General features: G+C 38.5%; 1 protein-coding gene across 2 annotated transcripts in view; it reads left to right on the top strand.

Annotated features, from left to right (window-relative positions):
• The window catches only part of efl1 (elongation factor like GTPase 1), a 310,712-nt gene that overhangs the window by 260,470 nt on the left and 24,061 nt on the right, over positions 1–26,181 (top strand). For both annotated transcript variants that reach the window (XM_055154283.1, XM_020920850.2), the window contains exon 21: positions 767–1,236. In XM_055154283.1, coding sequence (XP_055010258.1) covers positions 767–1,236 — 470 coding nt within the window. The remainder of the gene's footprint in view (positions 1–766; positions 1,237–26,181) is intronic.

Raw genomic sequence — 26,181 nt, 5'->3', positions numbered from 1 at the left:
TTTCATTGTTGACAAAAGCGCGCGTTGCATGCTGGGAATTATTTTGGTCGGCGGCAATAAACACTAATTCAACATGACGGATGGAGCGAGAAAGCACGTAAAGGGTATTGATCCCGGTTATTTATCCACTCTAACGGCAGAGGACCCAAGACAATTTGACCAGAAATTGGTCATAAGACGCCAAATCACCCTTTTCAACCCCTACAAAGCGTGGACCAAACCAAATTTCTGGTCGGAATCGCCAACTACTTGGACAAATATTCACTTCGGCGATATCCACAATGACTTGGTGGAAACTCCTGGGCCATTCACAGCAGAAAAGATGAAAACCTCCAAGAGTCTCGATGTGTTGTTGAACTTGTTGGAGTCCACGGTTTGTTAGGATCTTCTACGTTTGCTCTGCGAATGTTTGAAAGTCATTTAATTCACCGTTAGCGGTTCTTTTCACTCAGAATATGAAAAATACATTTTCCTTCTTCCGTGCTTCTATTTGTGCATCCGATAATGCAGCAGGAATTTACCATTATCGGGGATAAATACACAAGGTTACGCACTGTGTTTGACCACTATCATGTTTCTTGCCTCCGACCAAAATATTTCCCAGCATGCAACGCGGGCTTTTAATAACAATGATGTCAGCTGAAACTTGCCTATAGCATGACTAAAATCTCACAAGAGTCAGTTTTGTGTAATACAGGAGCTTTAACAGTTGTTTTAAGTCTCCACCTGTTTTGTTACCCCACTCTCTTGTTTTTGCTTCCCTCAGGTATGGTCCAAACATCCTCTTGAACAGCGTGGACTCGTACTCGCGCCCGTCCGTGTGGCAGTGTCTGAGTCGTCATGGAGACAAGCCCCAAAACACACTGAGAGACCTCGACAACAGCATCGTGAGCGGCTTCCAGCTGGCCACGCTGTCCGGGCCCATGTGCGAAGAGCCTCTGATGGGAGTTTGCTTTTCGGTGGAGCGCTGGGATGTCCAGACCAGCGCCGCCCTGCAGCACCGGGACTCTGTGGAAGAAGACTCCGTGTCCCAGGACGCGGCGGGGGACGGCGAGGGCCCGGGGGAGACGGCGGGACAGAGCAAACGGCGGGCGGAGGCGGACTGTTACGGGCCTGTGTCTGGTCAGCTGATCGCGGCGACTAAAGAGGCGTGCAGACAGGCTTTTCAGGCCCAGCCCCAGAGACTCATGGCTGCGATGTACACCTGTGAGATCATGGCGACTGCGGAGGTGCTCGGTGAGTACACTCAGAAGGAACATGTAGCTTTAAATATTTACAGAAAGTAAACGGCGCATATTACGGTGTTTTCTGATCCATGTTATAACGTCGTTTCACATCATAAACAGACCTGGAGTTGGGTTTTGTTTCATTCACACATGTTTAACTCACAAACCCTGCATATTTAGACTGGGCTCATCTTACATTTTTCCACCTTGTGATGTCATGTGGTAATACAGGAAGTGCTCCAATATGTTTTTAAACTCCTGACACCTTCACGAGAATCATTTGGATCATTTCTGCCCCGGAACTGCCAATCTCTACTGAACAAAAGTTAAAAGCTCTTCATGACATCACTCGGTGGAACAGAGCATTTTGAGGTTTGGACATGTACAGAGTAGAGTTGTAACGATATCAGTGTCCCTCAATACGATATTTTTACAATGTGCATCTCACGGTTCGATATTTATTGCAGTATTTTGTGGTAAGCTAACAAAATTGTGAATTTGCTACTTTTTTCTTTTAACAGCCTTGAAAAGCCTTTGGTACTGTTATTATTTCTATAGCACGCAAAGTAATTTAAAGTGCTTTACAGAATAAGAAAGACATTAAAATCACCATAACAATTTTTTTTAAGGAAAGAGACTTGTAATTCGATCTATTGTAAGGGCCTTCGATATTATTGTGAGACTTTTGATGATACGATATTACGATATTTTGGTTATTTATACATTCCTAGTAGACAGACTAATAAAGGATTAGTCAGACGTGTGAATGAAACAAAACACAACTCCAGGTCTGTATTTGAGGAGGTAATATCATTAGAACATGGCTTAAAGCTCACAAGAGTCAATATTGCGTAATGTAGGACTTTTAAAGAAAAACAAACAGTGCTGAGCTATGAATTTACTGCATGTTTTTAGTTTTAGTTTTATTCATTTATTTACACATCAGATCCAATAATGCTTCTCTAACATTGTTTTGTCGTGTGGTTATGGACATGTACTGTGTCACATTACATGATTTGTCAATAATATTCCCACAGTAGGTAAACATACAGCACATAGACAATATTGCATGTGGTGTAAAGGTGCTGCTTTAGCGTCTCTTAAAATACCTGAGTGGTCATATAGGGTTACACCAAACACTCATAAATTCACTTTGTCAGGTGCTTATTAAGGCTAACCACAGAGCAGAGATTAAAGGAGGACCCCATACTGTTGTTCTAATGAAAATTACATAACGCCTGATTCTGACAGTTTAATTAGAGCAGAGCCGTGCCCAGTGTGCCACAGACAAAACGCCAGGACACTTTTGTTTATATTTTACAAATTAAACATCCACAGCAGGGTGACCACTCTCAGAATATTTATTTAACTTTTCAAAACATGGTGTCTCCACTCCCAGACCCCTCCAGGTTTGACGTGGACTGAACTCCGTGAACTTTGAATGGCGAATATATTTCACCGTCTCGGGCGGTGAAGGGTTCATCCTGAATTTAAAGTGCTCAGGGTTTCATGTTTTCTAATTATTTGGAACTTTGGACTAAACTTGGACTTTAAACTTGACATAGACAAAACATCCACAAGGGAAATTATTTGGGCACAAGAGCTCACACTAGGGATGTAACGATTTCCAAATTTCTCTAAGATATTTTCACAATGTGGTAGCAGTAGTAGTTTATTATTATTATGTTATTAAAAACAAAACATAACATATACTCAGTGTTGGGAAGGTGACTTTTAAAATGTATTCCCCTACAGATTACAGATTACTCACCCCAAAATGTAGTTTGTAACGTAATCCATTAAATTACTTAAAGTGAGTAACGTAATCTGAATACTTTGGATTACTTAATATTGTCATGTTTTTTAAAACTACATGAATGTAGCAACCACATCCTGAAAATTCATGTTTGTTCTCTTCAAATAGGCTCTGGTTTAGACCTGGTTTAGACCTGGTTTAGACCTGGTTTAGTCCTGGTTTTAGTCCTGGTTTAGTCCTGGATTTAGTCCTGGTTTAGACCTGGTTTTAGACCTGGTTTTAGACCTGGTTTAGTCCTGGTTTTAGTCCCGGTTTTAGTCCTGGTTTAGGCCTGGTTTAGTCCTGGTTTTAGTCCTGGTTTTAGTCCTGGTTTAGTCCTGATTTTAATCCTAGTTTAGACCTGGTTTAGTCCAGGTTTAGTCCTGGTTTTAGTCCTGGTTTAGACCTGGTTTAGACCTGGTTTAGACCTGGTTTTAGTCCTGGTTTTAGTCCTGGTTTTAGTCCTGGTTTAGTCCGGGTTTAGTCCTGGTTTTAGTCCTAGTTTAGACCTGGTTTAGTCCGGGTTTAGTCCTGGTTTTAGTCCTGGTTTAGACCTGGTTTAGTCCTGGTTTAGTCCTGGTTTAGTCCTGGTTTAGTCCTGGTTTAGTCCTGATTTAGCCCAAAATGTGAAAACAGGAAAATCCCACCATGTAATCAATTTATTTCAACAAAGTAACTGTAATCCAATCACCACTCACTGAAACAGTAACTGTAACCGAATACAGTTACTCATAATTTGTACTCGTACTTGTACTTGTACTTGATTACATAACTCCGGTACATGTAATCCGTTACTCCCCAACACTGCATATACTACAGTCCCATAGATCATGACCGAAAGGGTTTAGGCTGAAGTAAAAAGAATTTATAATGTCTAACCCTATTAAACAATGACAGAATTCCAAGAACAAAAAAAGCGTATGAACTAGGGATGGGCATGATTAGTTGATTCATCGATAATTGATTATTAAGAATTTCATCGATTACGTTCATTTTTAATCGACAAACTGAATGTTGGTTGCTGTGCGTAGCGTAGGGTGACCAAACACCCGTTTTTCCCCAGACATGTCCGTTTTCCACGTCATGTCTTGGCCATCCGGGTTTTTTTTTTTTTTTTTTTTTTTTATAAAGTGATGCAAATGTTTGGGTTTTCATTACCTTTCATTGAGCCATTAAACTGAGCGGCTCTTGTGTCTCTCTGCACACAAACAGTCGGTCAGTCTGCAACACACCGAAGCACAAATGCACATTTAACGATGACTTGTACAAGAATTTCCCCGCTTTCCGTCCCGGTCGAGACAAGTGTGAGTCCATGTACACAGTGTACATAGTAGGCACATATGTTTCGGTGTCCAGTGGGGGTGTCAGGGACCTCAAAGCACCAGGACACCGAAAAACATGAAAAAGATTTGCCAGGTGAGAGTCGCTCAATGTCGATGACGAGGCCCCACCTCCCACCCCCCGTACGGTGTCCTGGTTTTGACAAACGCAAATATGGTCACACTAACCTGTATTCCACTGAGTCGTGTCCTTTAATCCAATAGAAGTTGACCGCATCAGTGCACAAGAGCTGTTTTTTTCTTCACTTAGTTTATGCAAATTAGCCATGTGGTTTTAAGTTTTGTGTCTGTAAGACTTTCACAAAGCAACACATAATGTCAAACGGGCTGATGCGACTTTATAGTGGTTACAGTTTATATGTCGTAAAGTTGAATTTATTTATGCAGATTACTAGTGCAGATAGTAATAATGATTATGATACTTTTAGTATAAAACGTTAATGATTTATCGATTAAGAAAATTTAATCGAATGCCCATCCCTAGTATGAACAGCAAGTTTACATTTACAATTTCAGTTATGACTTATGACTGTATATATAAGAGACAAAATATAAATTAAAACAAACTAAATTTAATGCATAATTCATTCATTCCAGAGCTCTGTATCTTTGAAAACATAACACTTCATACACTTTTTTTTATTTTTTTTTAAAGGCTTCTACAGTGTTGGACTTTTTTAAAATCATCACTCAGGTTGTTCCATAAACTAACCCCTCTAACAGAAATACAATCACTTTTTTTTCTTAGTTCTTATCTTTATTTTTTTTTAATACCAATGTGAATGTGCATAACAGTTATTTCCTCATGCAGATTGGACTGAAACGCAGCAAAGGATCATGGTCCATGTAGTTCTCTCTGTTTTTTAGTTGTTGCTGCATCATAACAATGTTCATAATTTAAGCAAAGAAACGTTTAATTTAATATACTAGGATGACCTACGATATTATTATGAGACCTTTGATGATACCACAAATCACGATATAATAACAAAGAGAAAAAAATATTAAAAGTAATAATATCTAGGCTGTATACAAGAGATATGTTCTGTAAAATAGTTTTTGTGGTAACAGGTTTGACTACCCCACATTTAAGACCTTTTTAAGACCGCTTAAATGAAAATTAAGACCAACATCGCAGCCATTATGTTGGCAAAAAACACCAGGTCCAATTCTTTTAATGACCATTACTCACTGCTTTAAATAAGAAAGAATAGTGTTATTATAAAATCTCATTCAGAACTCATTTGTAGTAGTATGCACTGCTTGTAAAATGGCCAAAAAAAGCATTTATAACATTCTAACAAGATAAACTAACCTTTCACATTGTCTTGACTCACATTCTTTTAAAGTGCTTCAACCAGAGAGAGAGAAAGAAAGAAAGAGAGAAAGAGAGAAAGAAAGAGAGAGCTGTAGTGCCTAACTTGATGGAGTGAAATAGAGGAGGGAGAGAGATCGAGATTGCACTGCAGCCCGGTTGAGTATACAAAAAAAAAGGCTAATGAAATTTAAGACCTTTGTGAAAAAATAAGACTTGGACATTATAATTTAAGACTTTTTAAGGCCTTAATTTAGAAATATGAAATTTAAGACCTTTTTAAGACCCGTGGCGGCCCTGGGTAAATGGCTATCATAGTTTTACATCAGTTAAGTGGCAGTTTGTGGAAAAAAAAGTTGAGAAGAAAAGAACTTCCAAAACGCAGTGACATATTTTGCTCAAGAAAAGCATTTTTCTGACACTCTGATCTGAACCTTAAAAAACCTTACGAAAGCAAAATTCTTAGTAAAATCTTGATTGTGCTGTAATAGTCTAACCTGTATTTTAAAGGTTCTGTATATGTTTTTTGTGTAATAGTACATACAAGACTTTGGACCAGGGGTGGGCAAACTACGGCCCAGGGGCCATATGCGGTCCTTTAATCTTTTTAATCCAGCTCGCCAAACTTGAATAATAATAATAATAAAAAAATATAATAAAATAATAAAAACAACAAATAATAATAATAATAATAATAATAATAATAATAATAATAATGTTTTAAAAATAATTTTAATAAATAGCAAATACCGTTTAATTTGAAAGACAGATATTTTGTTGTAATCCTGTTGTAATGGTTTTCATGGGATAGTTCAATAACACAGGATATGTTTTCTGCATATCCCATGTTATTTTTTTCTCTTATGAGGTGGATTACCAAAATACTCCATCCATCTGCTTATGGTCCAGCCCTTTGGTCAAATTTTAGAACCCTTTGTGGCCCACGAGTCAAAAAGTTTGCCCACCCCTGCTTTAGACTTTAGATTTTGGACTTTAATTGTTCCCAAGGAGGAAATTCATAACACAACACACACAGACACGTTACAGTAGACGTTACAGTACACTCAGCGGGGCCTGGTGTTTAGAAATGTGATGGCCGAGAGCATCAGGCTTCTGCCAAAAAGCGCCCTCCTGCACCTGAGCGCCCTGTACGTCCATCCTGAGGTCAGAGGAGTGAGGTGTTCCTTTAGTGGTTCCTTTAGCTGTTGTTAAGATCTGTAAGGTTGGGTGTGGGGAGTCCTATGGTTTTAGCAGCTGTGTGTGTTACCTTTGTGACTTTAGACTTTTTTAACAGTGAGCTTATTGAAAAAGCAGGTGGAATAATAAAACATGATGCTGTATAATACAAGTGGTTTTGTCCCAGTGTGTTAGGCCAGTGTTTTAGCTCTTAGGCAGCTCTATGGCCTCATGTATGGAGTAAGAAAGCTTTCAGCATAAAATAAACTCCACTGTCAAAAATACGACATTACTTCACAAGCAGAAGAAACATCGATCGAGATGTCGGACTTCAGCCTCACGTACGGACTGAACCAGGACTGAACCAGGGGACTAAACCAGGACAAAACCAAGACAAAACCAGGACTGAACCAGGAATGAACCAGAACTGAGCCAGAACTGAACCAAGACAAAATCAGGACTAAACCAGGACTGAACCAGGACTTAAACCAAGAGTAAACCGGGACTAAACCAGGACAAAACCAAGACAAAACCAGGACAAAACCAAGACAAAATCAGGACTGAACCAGGACTGAACCAGGACTAAACCAAGACAAAACCAGGACTGAACCAAGAACCAAAACCAGGACAAAACCAAGACAAAATCAGGACTAAACCAGGACTGAACCAGGACTAAACCAAGAGTAAACCGGGACTAAACCAGGACAAAACCAAGACAAAACCAGGACTGAACCAGGACTGAACCAGGACTGAACCAGGACTAAACCAGGACTGAACCAAGACTGAACCAGGACTAAACCAGAACTAAATGACGTAAAAAAATTACATATTTTTGTCGAGTCACGTGTGTAAATTTGTATTCGTACTGAAGAAAGTGTAATCGTACATTTTCAATTCATTTTCTGATGGATAAAATACACACAACACATTTTATGTACGACTGGACTCATTCGAGAGTTTACGAATTTTTATTTTATGCTCAACTACAGCCAAATCTGCATGGATTTGTAACCTACGCACACAAACATTTCTAAAAGCTTTTTTACTCCATACCCATGCCTGCATGTTTTTACTATATATTTGTTTCTATTGTAAATATGGAAATAGTGCTGGTGCGTTGTTAGCAGTGCCTTAACTGTGAACCTCCTCTTTGCCCTCTGAATACTGTGAAAAGTGCTAAAAAAACAAACAAACACCAATGCAGTGAAGTACTGAGATGTTAGTGGAAAAAACCCCAAGAACTTTGGACTGCTGCCAAGTTTAAAATGAACTAGATCTGTAAAAAAGTGTCTGTAAAATACATTTCGACGCACGTAATCTTCATGTATTCAAATGTAATGCACGAAGTACTACTCAGTCATTTTTGCATTATATTTTTTGCAAGATATTTAACGAGAGCTTTGTGTTTCCCAGATTGAATTACTCGCAATTCTTCTTAAAGTCGACTAAAGTCATTTGAAGTGCCACAGTCACATTTTGAAACTATTAATTTTAGTAAACAGTTTCACACATCGATCGCCAGTCCTAAAACATATTATATAAAGCCGTTAGTTTTACAGTTTCAAAGAAAACGCAACAACAAAAAAATGACTCGTCTCGCCAGCGATCTTTTACACTTTTCCAAAATGGCTTCAGCGGTGATTTATTATAGCGGCGGTCAGACATATGTGCCTGTGTTTCTTGGCCGTGAACACAGATGCATGCTGGTCTTTGAATGCCTCTCCCTCCTAAACAGAGCGTAGGCCACAGTCATAATAAGCTCATAGCGAGAGTTTCAGGCTATTTTTATGGTCCATTAATCACACCGCTCTGGCCTGTATGTAAACATCTGCTGGACCATGGCCGTATCAGACTTACGTAACAGCTGACAACATCTCTGTGATAAATAGGCTGCGAGGGAATAGGTTATAGTGTATACGTTTAACAAATTATGGATTTCGAACAATGAGGGAGTAACGTAGGCCCTTGTTAATGCAACGCTTCTACTTCCTGTTTATAGACGTCAATCTGAGGACGTTTCACCGTTCAAAAGATATAGTATTTTACAGTGGTCCCTCGTTTATCGCGGGGGTTACGTTCTAAAAATAACCCGCGATAGGTGAAATTCGCGATGTAGTCAACTTTATATCTTACAATTATCTGTTGTAAAACCCCTCACCACACGCTTTATACACATTTCTCAGACAGGACAGTTGCATCCTTCTTGAAACTTATAGCTGCGGTCGTCCTTATGTTATTTTCCTCCTTCTTTATTTATCAAACTGAAGATTCATTTATTCCGTAATTAAGCCCTACAGAGCAAAGTCCTGCACAGGTCCGTTTTTGGAGACCCACACCCGCGCAGTACAGCTGCCTACGCCACGGACTGAACCAGGACTAACCCAGGACTACCCTAGGACTAATTCCAGGACTGAAGAGGATCACTAAACCAGGACTAAACCAGGACTAAATCAGAACTAACCCAGAACCCAGAACTAACCCTAACCCTAACCCAGGACTAACCTAGGACTGATTCCAGGACTGAAGAGGATCACTAAACCAGGACTAAATCAGAACTAACCCAGAACCCAGAACTAACCCTAACCCAGGACTAACCTAGGACTGATTCCAGGACTGAAGAGGAGGACTAAACCAGGACTAAACAAAAACTAACTCAGAACTAGGACTAGGTCTAACTCAGGACTAAACCAGGGCTAAGCCAGGACTAAATCAGGTCTAAACCAGGACTAAACCAGGACTAAACCAGGAATAAACCAGGACTAAACTAGGTCTAACCCAGGACTAACCTAGGACTAAACCAGGACTGAACCAGGACTGAACCAGAACTAACCCAGGACTAACCTAGGACTGCTTCCAGGACTGAAGAGGAGGACTAAAGCAGGACTGAACCAGAACTAACCCAGGACTAACCTAGGACTGAAGAGGAGGACTAAACCAGGACTGAACCAGAACTAACCCAGGACTAACCTAGGACTGATTCCAGGACTGAAGAGGAGGACTGAACCAGGACTGAACCAGAACTAACCCAGGACTAACCTAGGACTGATTACAGGACTGAAGAGGAGGACTAAAGCAGGACTGAACTAGGACTAAAACAGTAAACCAGGACTAAACCAGAACTGAATCAGGACTCACTGTCGGGACAGGCTCAGAGGTGACCGCAGGAGAAAGGACTCAGCTCTGTACCTCACGGTAAGCACGGTCATTGCCTGATCGCGCTGCACTTCAGAATCACACTGATAGAGATCGAACATTTATGTAAATTTGGCAGCTGAACACATTCTGTACTGCACAGGAGACACGGCATGGAGGAGATTGATTGACAATGGTCTACAATCCCTTAGCCAATCAGGACGCAGGGGGAGGAACACAAGACGCGCTCATACGTTGTACCAAAAAAAAAAAATCCGTGAAACGGCGAGGCCACGAAAGGTGAACTGTGATATAGCGAGGGACGACTGTATTTTGAATTTTATATTTTGAAAATTAGAGATTGACCGATACAGGTTTTTTCATGGTAGATGCCAATACCAGTTGTTTATTTTTATATTTATTTTATTTGATTTTGGGCCAATTTGTTCGATTTTTCCTAAAGTATATAATTTTAATTGACTGCAAACTCACCCACAGCTCTTTTTTTACCATAAACCTTTAAGAGGGCAGTGTCTTGTTCACATTTTCAGCAGTTATCTCATCATATTAAAGTGTTAATAAAAAAACATTTTGTGTATTTTTCGGCAACAAATCGACCAAAACAAAATATTAGCCTGTGCTGGAGGGTGATAACTGATACGCTTCATAAAGTTCAAATACTGGAGCGTCTGTTTCATTCTGAAACCCATGAATACACTTTCCATTAGTTGTATAAGCATTATGAAAGTTAAAGCTATTATCTTTAAGTTTATTTGTTTTTTTATTTTTTTCACCAGTAGATGTCAGATGAGAAACCTGTTCTCCTCACCTCACCTGGCCTTAGTTCAGCCTCACCTACGCAAAACTCTGCAGAATTGTAGATAGACATTTCAAGTGGAAATATGTGAGAATACAGTAGATTACAGATGATCTACATTTTTACATTTTATTTTACATTTACATCAGAAAGTGTAAAAAAAACATCAAAATGGCATCACATTTGCAATTTCTCACACAGCAATAGAATAAAATTACCTAATTTTCAAACCGCAGAAAGGAGGAAGAAGGTATTTATTAAAAGTCCTTCACAAGGCCTTTGGTATATCTCTGTTGATATTTTGCAGCTGATGTCATCCATTTTCTCTGGAGGTGTGATGCTATCTAGAAGCACTGCTCTCTCTGAAGACCTGCTACTCAACTTAGACTTAATATGAGATTTACTTTAATAAAATTAGAGCTGACTTCGTTGGAACTACAGATGAGATGATCTCTCACTCATAAAACTACAGTCACAAGCTAGATAGCACTGGCCAACAGTTTTTCACTTAAGCTGTGTCCACACGACAACACTTCTGAATTTTTTTTTTGCTGTTTGAAAAGATCAGTAAATATTCAGTCCAGACCACAATGGAGCACTAAGTGAAACCGATGTAATACATCTGCTACACCTGTATGTGGCGCTGTTAACAATGGTAATAATATTTAAAAATGCATATCCCATCACAGTTTTTAAACGTTCCTTTACCTTTAAACTAAAGGTAATTTAGCCTGTTTTAGATGTATCCCAGAAATACAGCCATTTTGTTTTACAAAAGTTAAACATAAGTTTTAGTTTTTAGCCACAAGATTTGGATGAGAATTATTAGAATAACTTGGTCTCAAAATCTAACAGTTTAATTCCGGATGCGTAATCTTTGTTGTTGATCTGTGTGCCTAGTCTGCGGTGTGTGTTGTTAGTATTATCGTTAGCAGTGTGTCTCGGTTGCTGGGCGATGACAGTGGCTCTGGAGGCTACACTTGTCCCATTTTGCCAAAGGTCTTGTGGTCCGCGGAGGCTGGTCTGGTCGCTGCCGCCTTTGTTGCCTTTGGAGAACCCTGGCGATGACGGGGTCACGACGGCATCGTTTTCCAAAAGCTGCAGTTTGCTCCACACGACAATGCAACGCCGGTGTTTTCAGATTTCTCCACTCTGGAACCCTTCTCAAAAAACACAGTTTTCGCCCACCCAAAACACCAACTAAGTGTGGACGAAAGGCCAGAATGAATAAAAACTTCACTGTTTCAACCAAAAACATTGTCGTGTGGACAGGCCCTTAGTCACTCTCACCTTTTTTTTCACCAGTAGATGTCAGATGTGAAACCTGTTCCCCTCACCTGGCCTTAGTTCAGCCTCACCTACGCTCTTTGCAGAATTCGTAGATAGATGCTATTAGGGCTGGGCGATATGGATCAAAAAATATATCTCGATATATTTTGCTATATCTCGATAAATGATACATATCTCGATATATGTTCAAGAAAAAATAATCCCCTAAAACTGAAAACTGCAAAAACAAATCTGCCAAATTCCACAAGGTTTTTTTTTTTTAATTGAAGTGTAAGAGGTCGGCAGTTCATGTAGGAACATTTAAGATTACAAAAAACCCTAATTACATAAATAATAATTTAACTGTAAAATAAAAGAAATAATACATATTTCCTTCTTTTCATTCATAAATAAAACAACTCAACACAAGCTCATCTTTGCATTAACTCTGTTATCCAAACCAGAACCATGAGCTCATTCAGCAGAAGAAGCTCAGGATGTTCCTTATTTTAATAGATCCATGTTTCTGTCCAGCAGAAAGAGCTCTGAGGTTTAATCCCACAATCCACTGCAGATCAAACCCAACGTTTCCAAACACTATTGTACAAGTGACACTGCAGCAGATTATTAATTAAAATATTCTGCATAAATAAACTTTACATTGCTAAACTTTACAATATATCAAGCATAACGACTCTAGAGCCACATCAGCCCGTTTGAGATAATAATGTGTTTAATGCAGTTATGCGCACGTGCGTTTACATTTTACTGAAACGAAACTTAAGCGCATGGCTCATTTGCATAAACAGCGCACCGTTCTCATGCAGCTCAGCTCGTTTAGCTTCTTTCGGGCTAAAGGACGCGACTCGGTGGAATATGAGGATGTGCTGCTGATGGTTTTGTCTGTAAATGGTGGAAAAGGTTCGTGGTGCTTGAAGCTTTTCACTGGCACCAACTTTGGGCGTTCACGGCGATAGTGACGAGTGAATGAGACACGAGCGAACAAACTCAGGGAGGCGGAGGCGACGAGAGAGAAGATAAACAAGCGAAGCAGCGAAATCAGAACTGAATATAATTATATCGATATATACGATATGTCAGAATTCATATCGAGTTTAAAAACTATCTCGATATCTTTAAAATATTGATATATCGCCCACCCCTAGATGCTATTTACGCTTCAAGTAGAAATAAGTGAGAATACAGTTGATTACAGATGATCTACATTTTTTCATCTTCTTAGGGTTCAGAAAGTGTAAAATAAACATCAAAACTGCATAACATTAGCGCTTCAGTAACACATACTTCAGCACCTCAGTGGGCAGGTCATTGCTCTAAACTGTGAGTTTAAAAGTTCAGGTCTGCTTTTATGTGCCTGCGATTACTTCATGGTGAGAAACCTGTAGACTTGTGGGCTCCTATAGATGACATAATCATTATAGAGCGTAGTGCTGGTGCATTATACATTTCCTACGGGGAGTGGCTCTGGGCACAGTCTGGACACAACTCCCTGCAGTCGTATGAGCTAAAGTTAAAGTTGTTAATTGGACAGATGCGGAAATGACTTCAACCTAAAGTGCTTCTCTCTCAACAGGAACTCATTCATTTAAACGTTTATATCGTCTCTCTGAGCTCGCTGCATTAGCTCATCTGCTTTGTAAGCTCAGTGTTCGATATAGCTCAAGTCTATTTGCAGTAATTAGTTTGTGATAATTATGTCTAGAAAAAAAAGATTAGTATTGTATGAGAAACTTTGGACCAGCTTTGATAAGGCTCAGCGATTTTGGTGAAATATCCAATTGCGATTTTTAAGACAAATATTTGAATGAGTATATTTGTGATTTTAATAGTTGGATTCAGTTTAAAGTGCACATTTAAAGGCCCCATATTACGCTTTTTTCTGATCTACTGTATGTTATAATCAGTGTTGGGGAGTAACAGATTACATGTACTGGAGTTACGTAATCAGAGTACAAATTATGAGTAACTGTATTCAGTTACAGTTACTGTTTCAGTGAGTGGTAATTGGATTACAGTTACTTTGTTGAAATAAATGGATTACATGGCGGTATTTTACTGTTTTTACATTTTGGGCTAAACCAGGTCTAAACCAGGTCTAAACCAAGACTAAACCAGGACTAAACCGGGTCTAAACTGGGACTAAACCAGTACTAAACCAGTTCTAAACCAGGTCTAAACCAGGTCTAAACTAGGTCTAAACCAAGACTAAACCAGGACTAAACCAGGTCTAAACTAGGTCTAAACCAAGACTAAACCAGGACTAAATCGGGTCTAAACTGGGACTAAACCAGGACTAAGCCAGGACTAAACCAGGTCTAAGGTCTAAACCAGGTCTAAACCAGGTCTAAACTAGGTCTAAACCAAGACTAAACCAGGACTAAATCGGGTCTAAACTGGGACTAAAAACAAGACTAAACCAGGACTAAACCAGGTCTAAACTAAGTCTAAGCCAAGACTAAACCAGGACTAAATCAGGTCTAAACTGGGACTAAACCAGGTCTAAACCAGGTCTAAACCAGGTCTAAACCAGGTCTAAACCAAGACTAAACCAGGACTAAACCAGGAATAAACCAGGTCTAAACTAGGTCTAAACCAAGACTAAACCAGGACTAAATCGGGTCTAAACTGGGACTAAACCAGGACTAAGCCAGGACTAAACTAGGTCTAAACCAAGACTAAACCAGAACTAAACCAGGTCTAAACCAGGTCTAAGCCAGTTCTAAGCCAGGACTAAACCAGGACTAAACCAGGACTAAAACCAGGTCTATAACAGGACTAAAACAGGATTTAACAGGGCTAAACCATGCCGTGCGGACGTGTCTCCTCCTTCTTCTATCAATAATATTTTTAATTTGGTTAAGTAAAGCCTGGGCTTTTTCATTTTCTTTTATCAGACAAAACATCTTATTTTAACATTTCCTCGTCTTTGCTTCTCTACAGCAAATCAAGTAATCCAAAGTATTCAGATTACGTTACTCACCTTAAGTAATTTAATGGATTACATCACAAACTACATTTTGGGGTATGTAATCTGTAATCTGTAGGGGAATACATTTTTAAAAGTAACCTTCCCAACACTGGTTATAATGTTGTTTCCTCATCAAAAACATAACCAGAGTTGTGTTTTGTTTCATTCGCACATGTTTAACACACAAACCCTGCACATTTAGTTCTTCTATCAAACTGAAAACACTCTGTTCCACCTTGTGATGTCATGTGGTAATACAGTGTGAAGTGTTTTTAAACTCCATCCACCTTCACTAGAATCATTTGGATGATTTCAACCGTGAAATTGCCAATCTGCACTCAACTAAAAGTTAAAGATAGCTGTCCAGTGAGGTTAATTTGGTCTTCTGATATTTTATGTTATTAGGTTATTCGGCAACAAAACACAAAGCAGAACAGCAACAACTTAAATCGACCATCACTGACCACTGTAAAAGAGAGAACCAACAGAGACGGAAAAACAATAATCATTGGGCAGTCGAAATACGGAAACGTGTGCACGGGACTATAAACCAGGACAAGGGGGCTTTTTTACTCTCACACACCTGGGATACTGTCCTGAGGAAGTCGGACTGCAGATGGCGCTGTCGTCCTGCCTAGACCAGTAGAAAGACATCACCAAAACCTGTTTAAATCAGCTGAGCGGACACGTCACAGCAACATCACATGACCACTATAAGGAAGAGCGCTAGTGAGCAGTCGAAACTGTCAGGTATGAAAACAAACTCATGGTCTGAAAAAAGAACTTAATAACATACATCAAAAGATAGCTGTTAACCTGAAAACTACCCCTTCATGACATCACAAGGTGGAGAGCGTTTTGAGCTTTGGCGATGTGGACTAGGGCTGGGTATCGTTCAGAATTTGACGATACGATACATACTTTGATACATAAGACACGATACATGAACACAGTGAGCTTACAATTCGCTACAGTATATTTCAAATCAATTCGATACAGTTCAATAAAAATAAAGTCTAGTTAAAGTAAACCAAAGTTCATATGAAACACACTAATTTTAATCCTCAAAACTGTGAAAATGTCAAATGTGTCGCATAAACGAGTTTCCTTCCTCTGAACAAGCAACAAAACTGTACCATTGTAACAAAATAATTGAGTAAAATATACCAAAAATTACTCTTGGTGATATATCGATACAGCAGTCCCCGATATCGATACTGTATCATCACATTAAACGATACACTATATCGACCTTTCAATATTTTTGCACACCTCTAACGTTGACAGACTAATAATAAATGGTTACACAGATGTGTGAATGAAACAAAACTCAACTCCGGACGTGGTTTTGATGAAGTAACAACATTATAACATGACTTAAAGAGTAAATTTATCTTAATATAAGACCTTTAAACATCTCCAGAAGCATTTGTATTCGAGAGAAAACTGAAATATTAAACTTACTAGAATGACCTTCAGTTCAGAACATGTTTATAGTTTAAGTTATATAATTAAAGGATGCATGTTTTTAGAGAATAAAACAGGATATTTTGTAGTCTGTGAAGGACTAAAAACATTTCAGTCAACTTTTCAAATTGCGATTTTGGTTTTATTCGTCTTTCAGCCCTGACGTTTACTCTACACTAACTACTCTGTAACTACTGTGTAATACTATATAATTACACCACACGTCAGGATTCGTGTTGTGAGGACTTGTTATTACAGCTTGTAAACTCTGTGCTTAGTGAGGTATTGAAGTATGTGTTACTGAAGGGCTGATTTTCGGGCTGTTTTGATGTTTATTTCACACCTCTGAAGCACAATTGTGAAAATATGAAGATGGGAACAAAACCATGAATAAATTTCAATCACTTTGTTTGTCACACAGCAATAGAATAAAATTACCTGATTTTCAAACCATAAAAAGGAGGAAGAAGGTTTTAAAAGTCTCTCACAAGGCCTTTGGTATATCTCTTTTGATATTTTGCAGCTGATGTCATCCATTTTCTCTAACGCTAACTGGAAGCACTGCTCTCTCTGAAGAACTGTTACTCGACTTAGACTTTTTAGTTTTATTTGAACAAAATTGGGCCATGGAGCTGATTTGGTTGGAACTACAGATGAGATGCGCTGTTAAACAAGTCTCTCACACATAAAATTACAGTCACAGTTTCTCAGTTTGTCACTCTCACCTTTTTGTTGAAAATCAAACACTTAAACGAGACCATGAACTTTTGTATTGATCACAGGCTCCTGAAAATGTTGCTGCTTTAAACTCATTTTGTATTTTCGTTGAGTTTTCAGACTTTTAGGCATCATTTGATTATGTGTGCATTGAGTCGCCATGGTAACTGCTGAACACTCCCGCCATAGAGAGCCGTGTATAACACCCCCCGGCGTCGCGTCACTGCAAAGTATCAGTTCTCATACACTCGTTCTGGGCACTGCCTGCACAGCTTCAGAACAGATTTTTAGCTTGCCAAAGTAAAGCGGGGGTTGAGTGCCAATTTGGTTCTTTCCCCGAGTTTTCAATCAATAAAATACTTAATAAGCAGATGCAAGCAGCAAACAGTAGTCCGATTTTGGCACAACATGTACTTTCTAAATATACAGTTATAAAGTTGGGTACACCAATGTATTACTCAGATATTATACTTTTGTGTGGTATTACTGTATTTTTCAGACTATAAGGCGCACTTAAAATCCATTAATTTTCTCAAAAATCAACAGTACGCCTTATAATCCGGTGCACCTTATGTATTAATTCTGGTTTTGCTTACTGGCCTTGAACTGATTTTATGTGGTACATGGCGCTCAAAAATCTGTGAAAATGTTTTGGTACAACTTTGGTAACCTATGAAGCCGCACCGATTGATGGACTATTACGGCTACTGTAGTCAGAACCCTCAGAGAGTAAGTTGTGTCCTTTAGTCCGACAGAAGTTGACCGCATCAGTGCACAAGGAGCGAGCTGTTTTTTCAGCGCTTATAGTTTTTGCAAATTGCCCATGTGGTTTTAAGTTTTGTTTCTGTAAAATGTAAACAAATGTGCGAAAAACAGCATTAAACACATTATTACCCAATGTATATTTGAGCGATCCTCGTAGGAAAAATAAAACTTAAATTATTCGCCCACATTCACATTCCCCAAGACAGGGAGGAAATGCCGAGCGAATTACGGTACAATGGATCGGTGGATGCCTGGGCTAAGGGATCAGCCTCAAGTGTTGTCGTTTGTTTCGCTTAATGCGCTTTATAATCCAGTGCACCTTCTGTGTGAAAATAGACGAGAGAATTCAACATTATTGATATTACGCCTTATAATCTGATGCGCCTTATAGTCCGAAAAATACGGTAATTAACATAACATATTTAAATCACCATATTTAAGTGACCTTTTATTGTTTTGAAAATGCTATATTTGCTGAAAACAATGTATTATCATGTTTTATAAGTTTCACTTTCGTTTCCCCTGCCTTTGCTCTCTGTGTTTTGTAAGTAAGTTTTTATTTATAGCACTTTTCACAGACATATGTCACAAAAACACTTTACAGAGCATCATTCATTCATTTCACACCCGGTATGTCACATTACAATCTGCATGCACCCTAATGAGACCACTGCTCAGGTTTGTTAAGTTGCTGTGTACAGTTTTGTATCATGTTTTTTTTTTTAGTATATTTGTAGAGATTTGTTGTGTGGGAGCAAGCCTAATTTTGGCTTGTGGACGGAGCATTGCACAGAATCTTATAGGTAACGATAATGTAGTGGACCAAACAGAAAGGTATACAAATAAGTTTAAATTTAATAAAGAAAAAAAAAAATAATAATTTAACAAAGGCTCATATGAGGTAAATCATTGACAAAAAGCCAGGCCCAAAGCTAAACTAAATTGAACAGAACAAAACTAACCCAACCCGACAAAGAACAGGGGTGTTTAAATCCATGAGGACCAACTAAAACTGGGTTACACTAAACAATTGACTAAACTACTAACTTAATCGAAATAACAAGAAGGCAAATAAGTATAATACAGAAAATAATAAGTGATAATAGACAAACAAACTTAATAAAACAAACTAAGGCTACGTTCAGACTGCAGCCTGAAGTGACCCAAATAAGATTTTTTGGCACCATGTGACCTGTATCTGATCTTTTAATGACAGTCTGAACGACACAGATCTGATTTTTTCAAATGCGACCCAGGCCACTTGGATATGTGGTCCTAAAGCCGAAACATATCCGATCTTTTGACATGCGACTTCAGTCTGAACGGCCAAAGCGCATTCATCCGACCTACGCGTTATCAACAAGCCACAAACGTCACTATTCTGCGCTGAAGTAGGCGAAAATTGTTAACGAACTCCGTGTCACTGAAGCGAAGCACATCACCACTCACCACTCTTGGCTACGTCTCCACATCCACACCTTCCTTTCTACGGACACTGCCCCACAAAACACCACGGCCAAAAACCTCGTCCTTCTCCTTCTCAATCTCCTCCTTAAAACAAGTAAGTTGTTCATGTTCTGGCTCCGGTACGAGAGGAACTTTAAAATCTCCAGGTGCTCAATGCTCGCGTCCATGTTTGGACAACTTCCGTAAACACAGAGCACGCTCGCTGTGGATGACGTCATCGTGTCCTCAAGTGCGCATGCGGGACACTTTCGGGCCGTTTAATGTTCACATAAAAGTTGCATTCAACTGGAAATGTGAACGAACTCAAACAAACTAAAAGAACAAGTGTAAGTAAATAATTCAGATTTTTACTAAAATGTGTGCGCCCAAGTCTAAATAAAGGAATTAAATTATGTGCTTTAATTAACTTAATATAATAAGGGCTCAATAGGATCCAGGAGAGATCAATAGATTACTCAAACATGCATGAATGACATCTAAAACCCTCTTCAGGCATGTTTTTGATGAGGGAACATCGTTATAACATGGTCCAAAGCGATCCTTACATCTGACATTGTGACAGCCCTTTGTGCTCGGTGTGAAACTGTAAATGTCATTTCCCTGAAAGGCTCCATCTTATTTGATAAAAAAGAGTGAAAAAAGGTTCCCTGGACGGAGCGTTGACAACAGAACAGATCAATAGCACTTTACAGCCCGGTCCCTCCTGTGCAGAGCAGGAGTCAGATGTCCGATCATGTGACCTGACGGAGGATGACATCAGCAGGTTCAGATGGTTTCCTGACAGTGACCATGACTTCATCTTTAGATCAGCGCACATCACTGACAGGAGCAAAGGGCGGGGCTCACAGACCAAAAGGAGAGGATCTCAAAACGTCAGCTTGAGTTATTAGCAGTGTTGTGAAGGTGACTTTTAAAATGTATTCCCCTACAGATTACAGATTACATACCCCAAAATGTAGTTTGTAACGTAATCCATTAAATTCCTTAAGGTAAGTAACGTAATCTGAATACTTTGGATTACTTGATTTGCTGTAGAGTAGCAAAGACCTGGTTTTAGACCTGTTTTAGATCTAGTTTAGACCTGGTTTAGTCCTGGTTTAGTCCTGGTTTAGACCTGGTTTAGACCTGGTTTTAGACCTGTTTTAGATCTAGTTTAGACCTGGTCTTAGTCCTGGTTTAGTCCTGTTTTAGTCCTGGTTTAGCTCTAGTTTAGATCTAGATTAGACCTGGTTTTTGTCCTGGTTTTAGGCATGGTTTAGATTTAGTTCAGACCTGGTTTTAGTCCTGATTTCATCCTGGTTTAGACCTGGTTTTAGACCTGTTTTAGACCTGTTTTAGACCTGGTTTAGAACTAGTTTAGACCTGGTCTTAGTCCTGGTTTAGTCCTGGTTTATCTCTAGTTTAGATCTAGTTTAGACCTGGTTTTTGTCCTGGTTTTAGTCCTGGTTTAGACCTGGTTTAGACCTGGTTTAGATCTAGTTTAGACCTGGTTTTTGTCCTGGTTTTAGTCCTGGTTTAGATCTAGTTTAGACCTGGTTTAGTCCTGGTTTAGACCTGTTTTAGACCTGGTTTAGATCCGGTTTAGAACTAGTTTAGACCTGGTCTTAGTCCTGGTTCAGTCCTGGTTTAGCTCTAGTTTAGATCTAGTTTAGACCTGGTTTTTGTCCTGGTTTTAGTTCTGGTTTAGTCCTGGTTTAGACCTGGTTTAGATCTAGTTTAGACCTGGTTTTTGTCCTGGTTTTAGTCCTGGTTTAGATCTAGTTTAGACCTGGTTTAGTCCTGGTTTAGACCTGGTTTAGATCGAGTTTAGACCTAGTTTAGTTTCCAGCAATGAGTGGAATTACCGAAAAAAAAAGAAAAAGAAGGGGGGATATAGCCCAAAATGTGAAAACAGGAAAATACCTCTGTGTAATCCATTTATTTCAACAAAGTAACTGTAATCTAATTACCACTCACTGAAACAGTAACTGTAACTGAATTTGTACTCTGATTACGTAACTCCAGTACATGTAATCTGTTACTCTCCAACACTGTTTATTACTCATTGGTGTTGGATTTCACATCATATATTTTCTTGGAAGTGAAAAAGTCCCTCATATATTATGCTTTGTTTTTTGTTTTGTTTGATTCTCCGTGCAAACAGATGAGAGATGAAGCTGAACACATGGCTGCATGTTGTCATTTTAATTCATTATAATTATGTAAAACCAATTATATTACATCAGACAATAATACATTTGCAAATTATTTTATATAAAAGTGAAGTTCATCTGTGAACTTTACTCCAGCTTTGCTTCAACTTGTGGACGTTGTCATACTGTGAGATATTGATCGCAACATCTGCATTGGTTATAAAATGGGATATCAGGTTATCAGACTTTTTTTTAGTTACATTTTTCATGCCTTAAGGACAGTCAGTGCACTTACAGATATTTTGTTATCATTATCAAACATTAAAAGTAGTTTTTTTAGAGAGGGAAAAAGTCTTCCATGGGTGTCTTAATGTTCAGACAGGTCGAGTCAGTACACTGTGCTATGTGCAGCTGTACTGTCGGCCCTGCTGAGTAGAGATGCACAAATCCAGCTTTTTCAGTTCCCATAAAGATTACGATACTACGGTATACCTTTAAATATCTGCTGAGACCAGTGCAGAGAAACTAAAATAATAATTTCTCAGCTACAGAACAGATTTGTCTAAACAGAAGTTCAAACATTATGGGACTTCGATCAGTAAATAATCTTATTACATGAACGTATATATTCAACTAGGGCTGCTCGATGATGGAAAAAATCATTATGACGATTATTTTGGTCAATATTGAAATCACGATTATTCAAATGATTATTTTTTCATTTATTCAGCATTTCTCTCTCTCTCAAAAAACAAAAAACAAAACACTTTGTTATCGATAATTTCATGCAAAACCTACAAATTGAAAATTAATATAAATATGTACCTTAGAGCAGTTTTGCGATGTATAAAACAAAATGAATCAAATATACTTTGAACATGAAATAAGGCATAGAAAAACATAGATGTATCCAAAATAAACAAAATATCCAGCTGTTCTGCAATCTCTATATTTAAAAAATAAAATAAATATACTTTATATATATATAAAAAAAAAAAAATCCATCAATAATAACAATAAACTTTGTTAAGCTTTAAATCCTTTCAACGTTTAATGCACAAATCAAAATTGCGATCAAAATTCAATTAAGTACACAACCTCATGTCCAACCAATCAATTTTACAACACTAAAGGTGACCAAAGTGTTTTCCAATAAAACCAACACAATATAAAAACACTGAAAAGATTAAACAATGAAATAAAACAAATGTCACTGCATTACAAAAGCCGGTCTGAATAGATGAGTTTTGAGCTTGGATTTAAATAGGCCAAAGTCTGTAATGATGCACATATCGAGGGACATTGGTGGAGTTAGTTTTTTTTTTGTTTTTTTTTATTGTCTCTTTTCCCCCATTCTTCTGGAGACATGCACATCTCTATTTGAATTAGGGTAGTTTGCCATTTTGTGCTTGTGTTCGTGTGTGTGTCTAGTTCTGTAGTTTAGTTCTGTTTTGTGTCTTCTGTTATTTGTCACTCAATTTTGTTTTTGGGCTTTTGTGGTTTAATTTGGGGAATTTGTGTTTTAGTTTTGTGTGTGTCCCTTAGTTTAATCACTCGTTTTGTGTGAGCCTGCGTGACCCGTTTTGTGCCACAAAACTCGTTGTATGTTGTTTTGTTTCTTAGTTTAGAGTGTTTTCTGTATATTGGTAAATGGTCACATTTTTCTATAGCGCTTTTCCACCTTCAAGGCACTCAAAGCACTTTACAACAAGGAACCACTCACCCATTCACACACACATTCATACACCAGTGTACACAGACACTGTGGGCAAGGTGGGTTAAGTTCAAGGACACAACGGCAGCATTCATCTGTGGGAGCTGGAATCACACCAGCCAACCTGTGGGTCAGTGGATCTGACCGCTCAACCTATAATGTTTATGTTGAGAGCTGGATTCGAACCGCCGACCTTCAGATCAATGGGCGAATGCTCTACCAACTGAGCTACCGCCGCCCATATTTTAGTCTGTTTTGTTAATTTACCATTTACAACCCTGTTAATTAAACATTATTTAATTTATTCCATTTAACATCTTGATTTGGTAACACTTTATAATAACTACACCTTATTTAGCCTTAATAAAGCATGAACAAAGACTTAATTAATAATGATTCACGCTTAGTAACTACTTAATTACTACCTGAATTAGCACTTAACTTGCACTTAATTCACCTGTGCTGTAAATAGTAACTCAATACTTCTTAATTACTCATGAACTAATCCATTTGCATGTTTACAAATGTATATTTAAGTTCACATTTGAGCATTTATTAATGATTAGTAAAGCTATGAGAGAATGATTTACTAATAATGCAATGCGATGATAATTCAGGCAGCTGTTATCTGTTAGTTAAGTTTTTCTGAGAGCTTTTCTAAAGTGAAGACGAATTATGCTTTAATAAGCATTTGTTAAGGTTGGTCAAATTCCAGAGAAATAATAATGCATTACTAGTAAATCATTCTCATGGCTTACTAATCATTAATAAATGCTCAAATTTGGACTTAAGTATACATTTACAAATGCACACGCAACAGGTTAGTTCATGAGTAATTAAGTAAGAAATACTTATGAGTAACTATTTGCAGCACAGGCGAATTAAGTGCAAGTTAAGTGCTAATTCAGGTACTAAATAAGTAGTTACTAAGCCTGAATCATTATTAATTAAGTCTTTGTTCATGCTTTATTAAGGCTAAATAAGGTGTAGTTATTATAAAGTGTTACCCTTGATTTTTTTTTGTTACTTCCCTCACACCAAGTGAGCTGGGTCGTAACAATTGGAAACTTGTCTTATTAGTTAGTCAGCTACTCGATAACCAAGGGGGGAATGCATTGATGGGTAAAATAGACTTGGCAATCAGATACTATTTTGATAGTTTGATAAAGCAAGAGAGGTAGAGCGCTTCACTGGGTCTTAAAAGAGTAAAAAAAATAACAGTACAGGTGCTCTACGAGGGTTAAGACGGTCTTAGAACAGAAAATTACCCTTACAGAAACATGTTGCTCCGACTAAGTATATTAAAAGTCCTTTATTACAAGAAGGGACGCAAGATGGTCTTCGTCAGGGCAAAGTAATCACTACTTGCCTCGGGTTTGTACCTTACCCATTTTTACATTTTTCTGTAAGGGTAATTTTCTGTTCTAAGACTATTTTGATAGTGTTTTAAAAGTAAACTTCTCTCATTTAATGCCATAATTGAGAGAAAATCAAATTACTCTAAGGCTTTGGTCATTAGTGGCACTGAGGGCAATTGGTTGGGGGGCCCCTTCAGGTTTGGGGGCCCTAAGCAACCGCCTACTGTTGCCAGTGTTGGGGAGTAACAGATTACATGTACCAGAGTTACATAATCAGAATACAAATTATGAGTAACTGTATTCAGTTCCTGTTTCAGTGAGTGGTAATTGGATTAGTTACTTTGTTGAAATAAATGGATTACACGGCGGTATTTTCCTGTTTTCACATTTGGGACTATATCCCTTTTTCTTTTTTTTTCTTTTTTTTTTTCTCGGTAATTCCACTCATTGCCGGACACTAAACCAGGTCTAAAACCAGGTCTAAAACCAGGTCTAAACCAGGACTAAACCAGGACTAAACCAGGACTAAACCAGGACTAAAACCAGGACTAAAACCAGGACTAAAACCAGGTCTAAACCAGGACTAAACCAGGTCTAAAACAGGTCTAAAACAGGTCTAAACAGGATTTAACAGGACTAAACCAGTTTTAAACCAGGTCTAAAACAGGACTAAACCAGGACTAAACCAGTTTTAAACCAGGTCTAAACCAGGATTTAACAGGACTAAACCATGCTGTGTGGACCGTGCCTCTTCTACCAATAATATTTTTAATACTGTTAAGTAAAACTCGGCCCTTTCATTGTCTTTTATCAGACAAAACATCTTATGTGAAGATTTCCTCGTCTTTGCTTCTCTACAGCAAATCAAGTAATCCAAAGTATTCAGATTACGTTACTCACTTTAAGTAATTTAATGGATTACGTTATAAACTACATTTTGGGGTATGTAATCTGTAATCTGTAGGGGAATACGTTTTAAAAGTCACCTTCCCAACACTGACTGTTGCCTAATGATAACGCTGCCTCTGTCACGGGGCAGTTTGTTCTAGAGTCTGGGGCCAGCGACAGAAAAAGCCCCATCACCCCAGTGTTTGAGTCTGATTCTCTGGGGACTTACAGTTGACCAGGAATCGATATTTGGAAGCCAACATCCGATCTTGCAAATGTTTCAGGATCAGCACCGAAGTCCAATCCCAGTATCAGATTGGTGCTCGTGGGTAAATCAAAAGTTCATCTCTGCTGTGTGAGCTGCCCTCTCTCTCACACCAGTGACCAAAGCACAACACAGAGGTGGAAATAGTTTTCACCTTTTGGTCTTTTTACTTGTAATTGCACATCATTTTGTATTGCCAGTTTTAGTCAGTAAAAATACAGCATTAACTCAGCCAGGAGCCCTCACTAGTTTCCTGCTCATGCTGTTCACAACATGAGGCTTTTGCAGCAGTCGGAGCAGTTTGGATAATGTGCTAATGAGGCGAGTCTGAAGGCGGCCATTTTACTGC

Source organism: Boleophthalmus pectinirostris, unplaced genomic scaffold, assembly GCF_026225935.1.
Source record: "Boleophthalmus pectinirostris isolate CB_2022bp ecotype Guang Dong unplaced genomic scaffold, ASM2622593v1 HiC_scaffold_19, whole genome shotgun sequence".
NCBI lineage: Eukaryota > Metazoa > Chordata > Actinopteri > Gobiiformes > Gobiidae > Boleophthalmus > Boleophthalmus pectinirostris.
The sequence above is the reverse complement of the archived record's forward strand: the minus strand, read 5'-3'. Positions and strand labels throughout refer to the sequence as shown.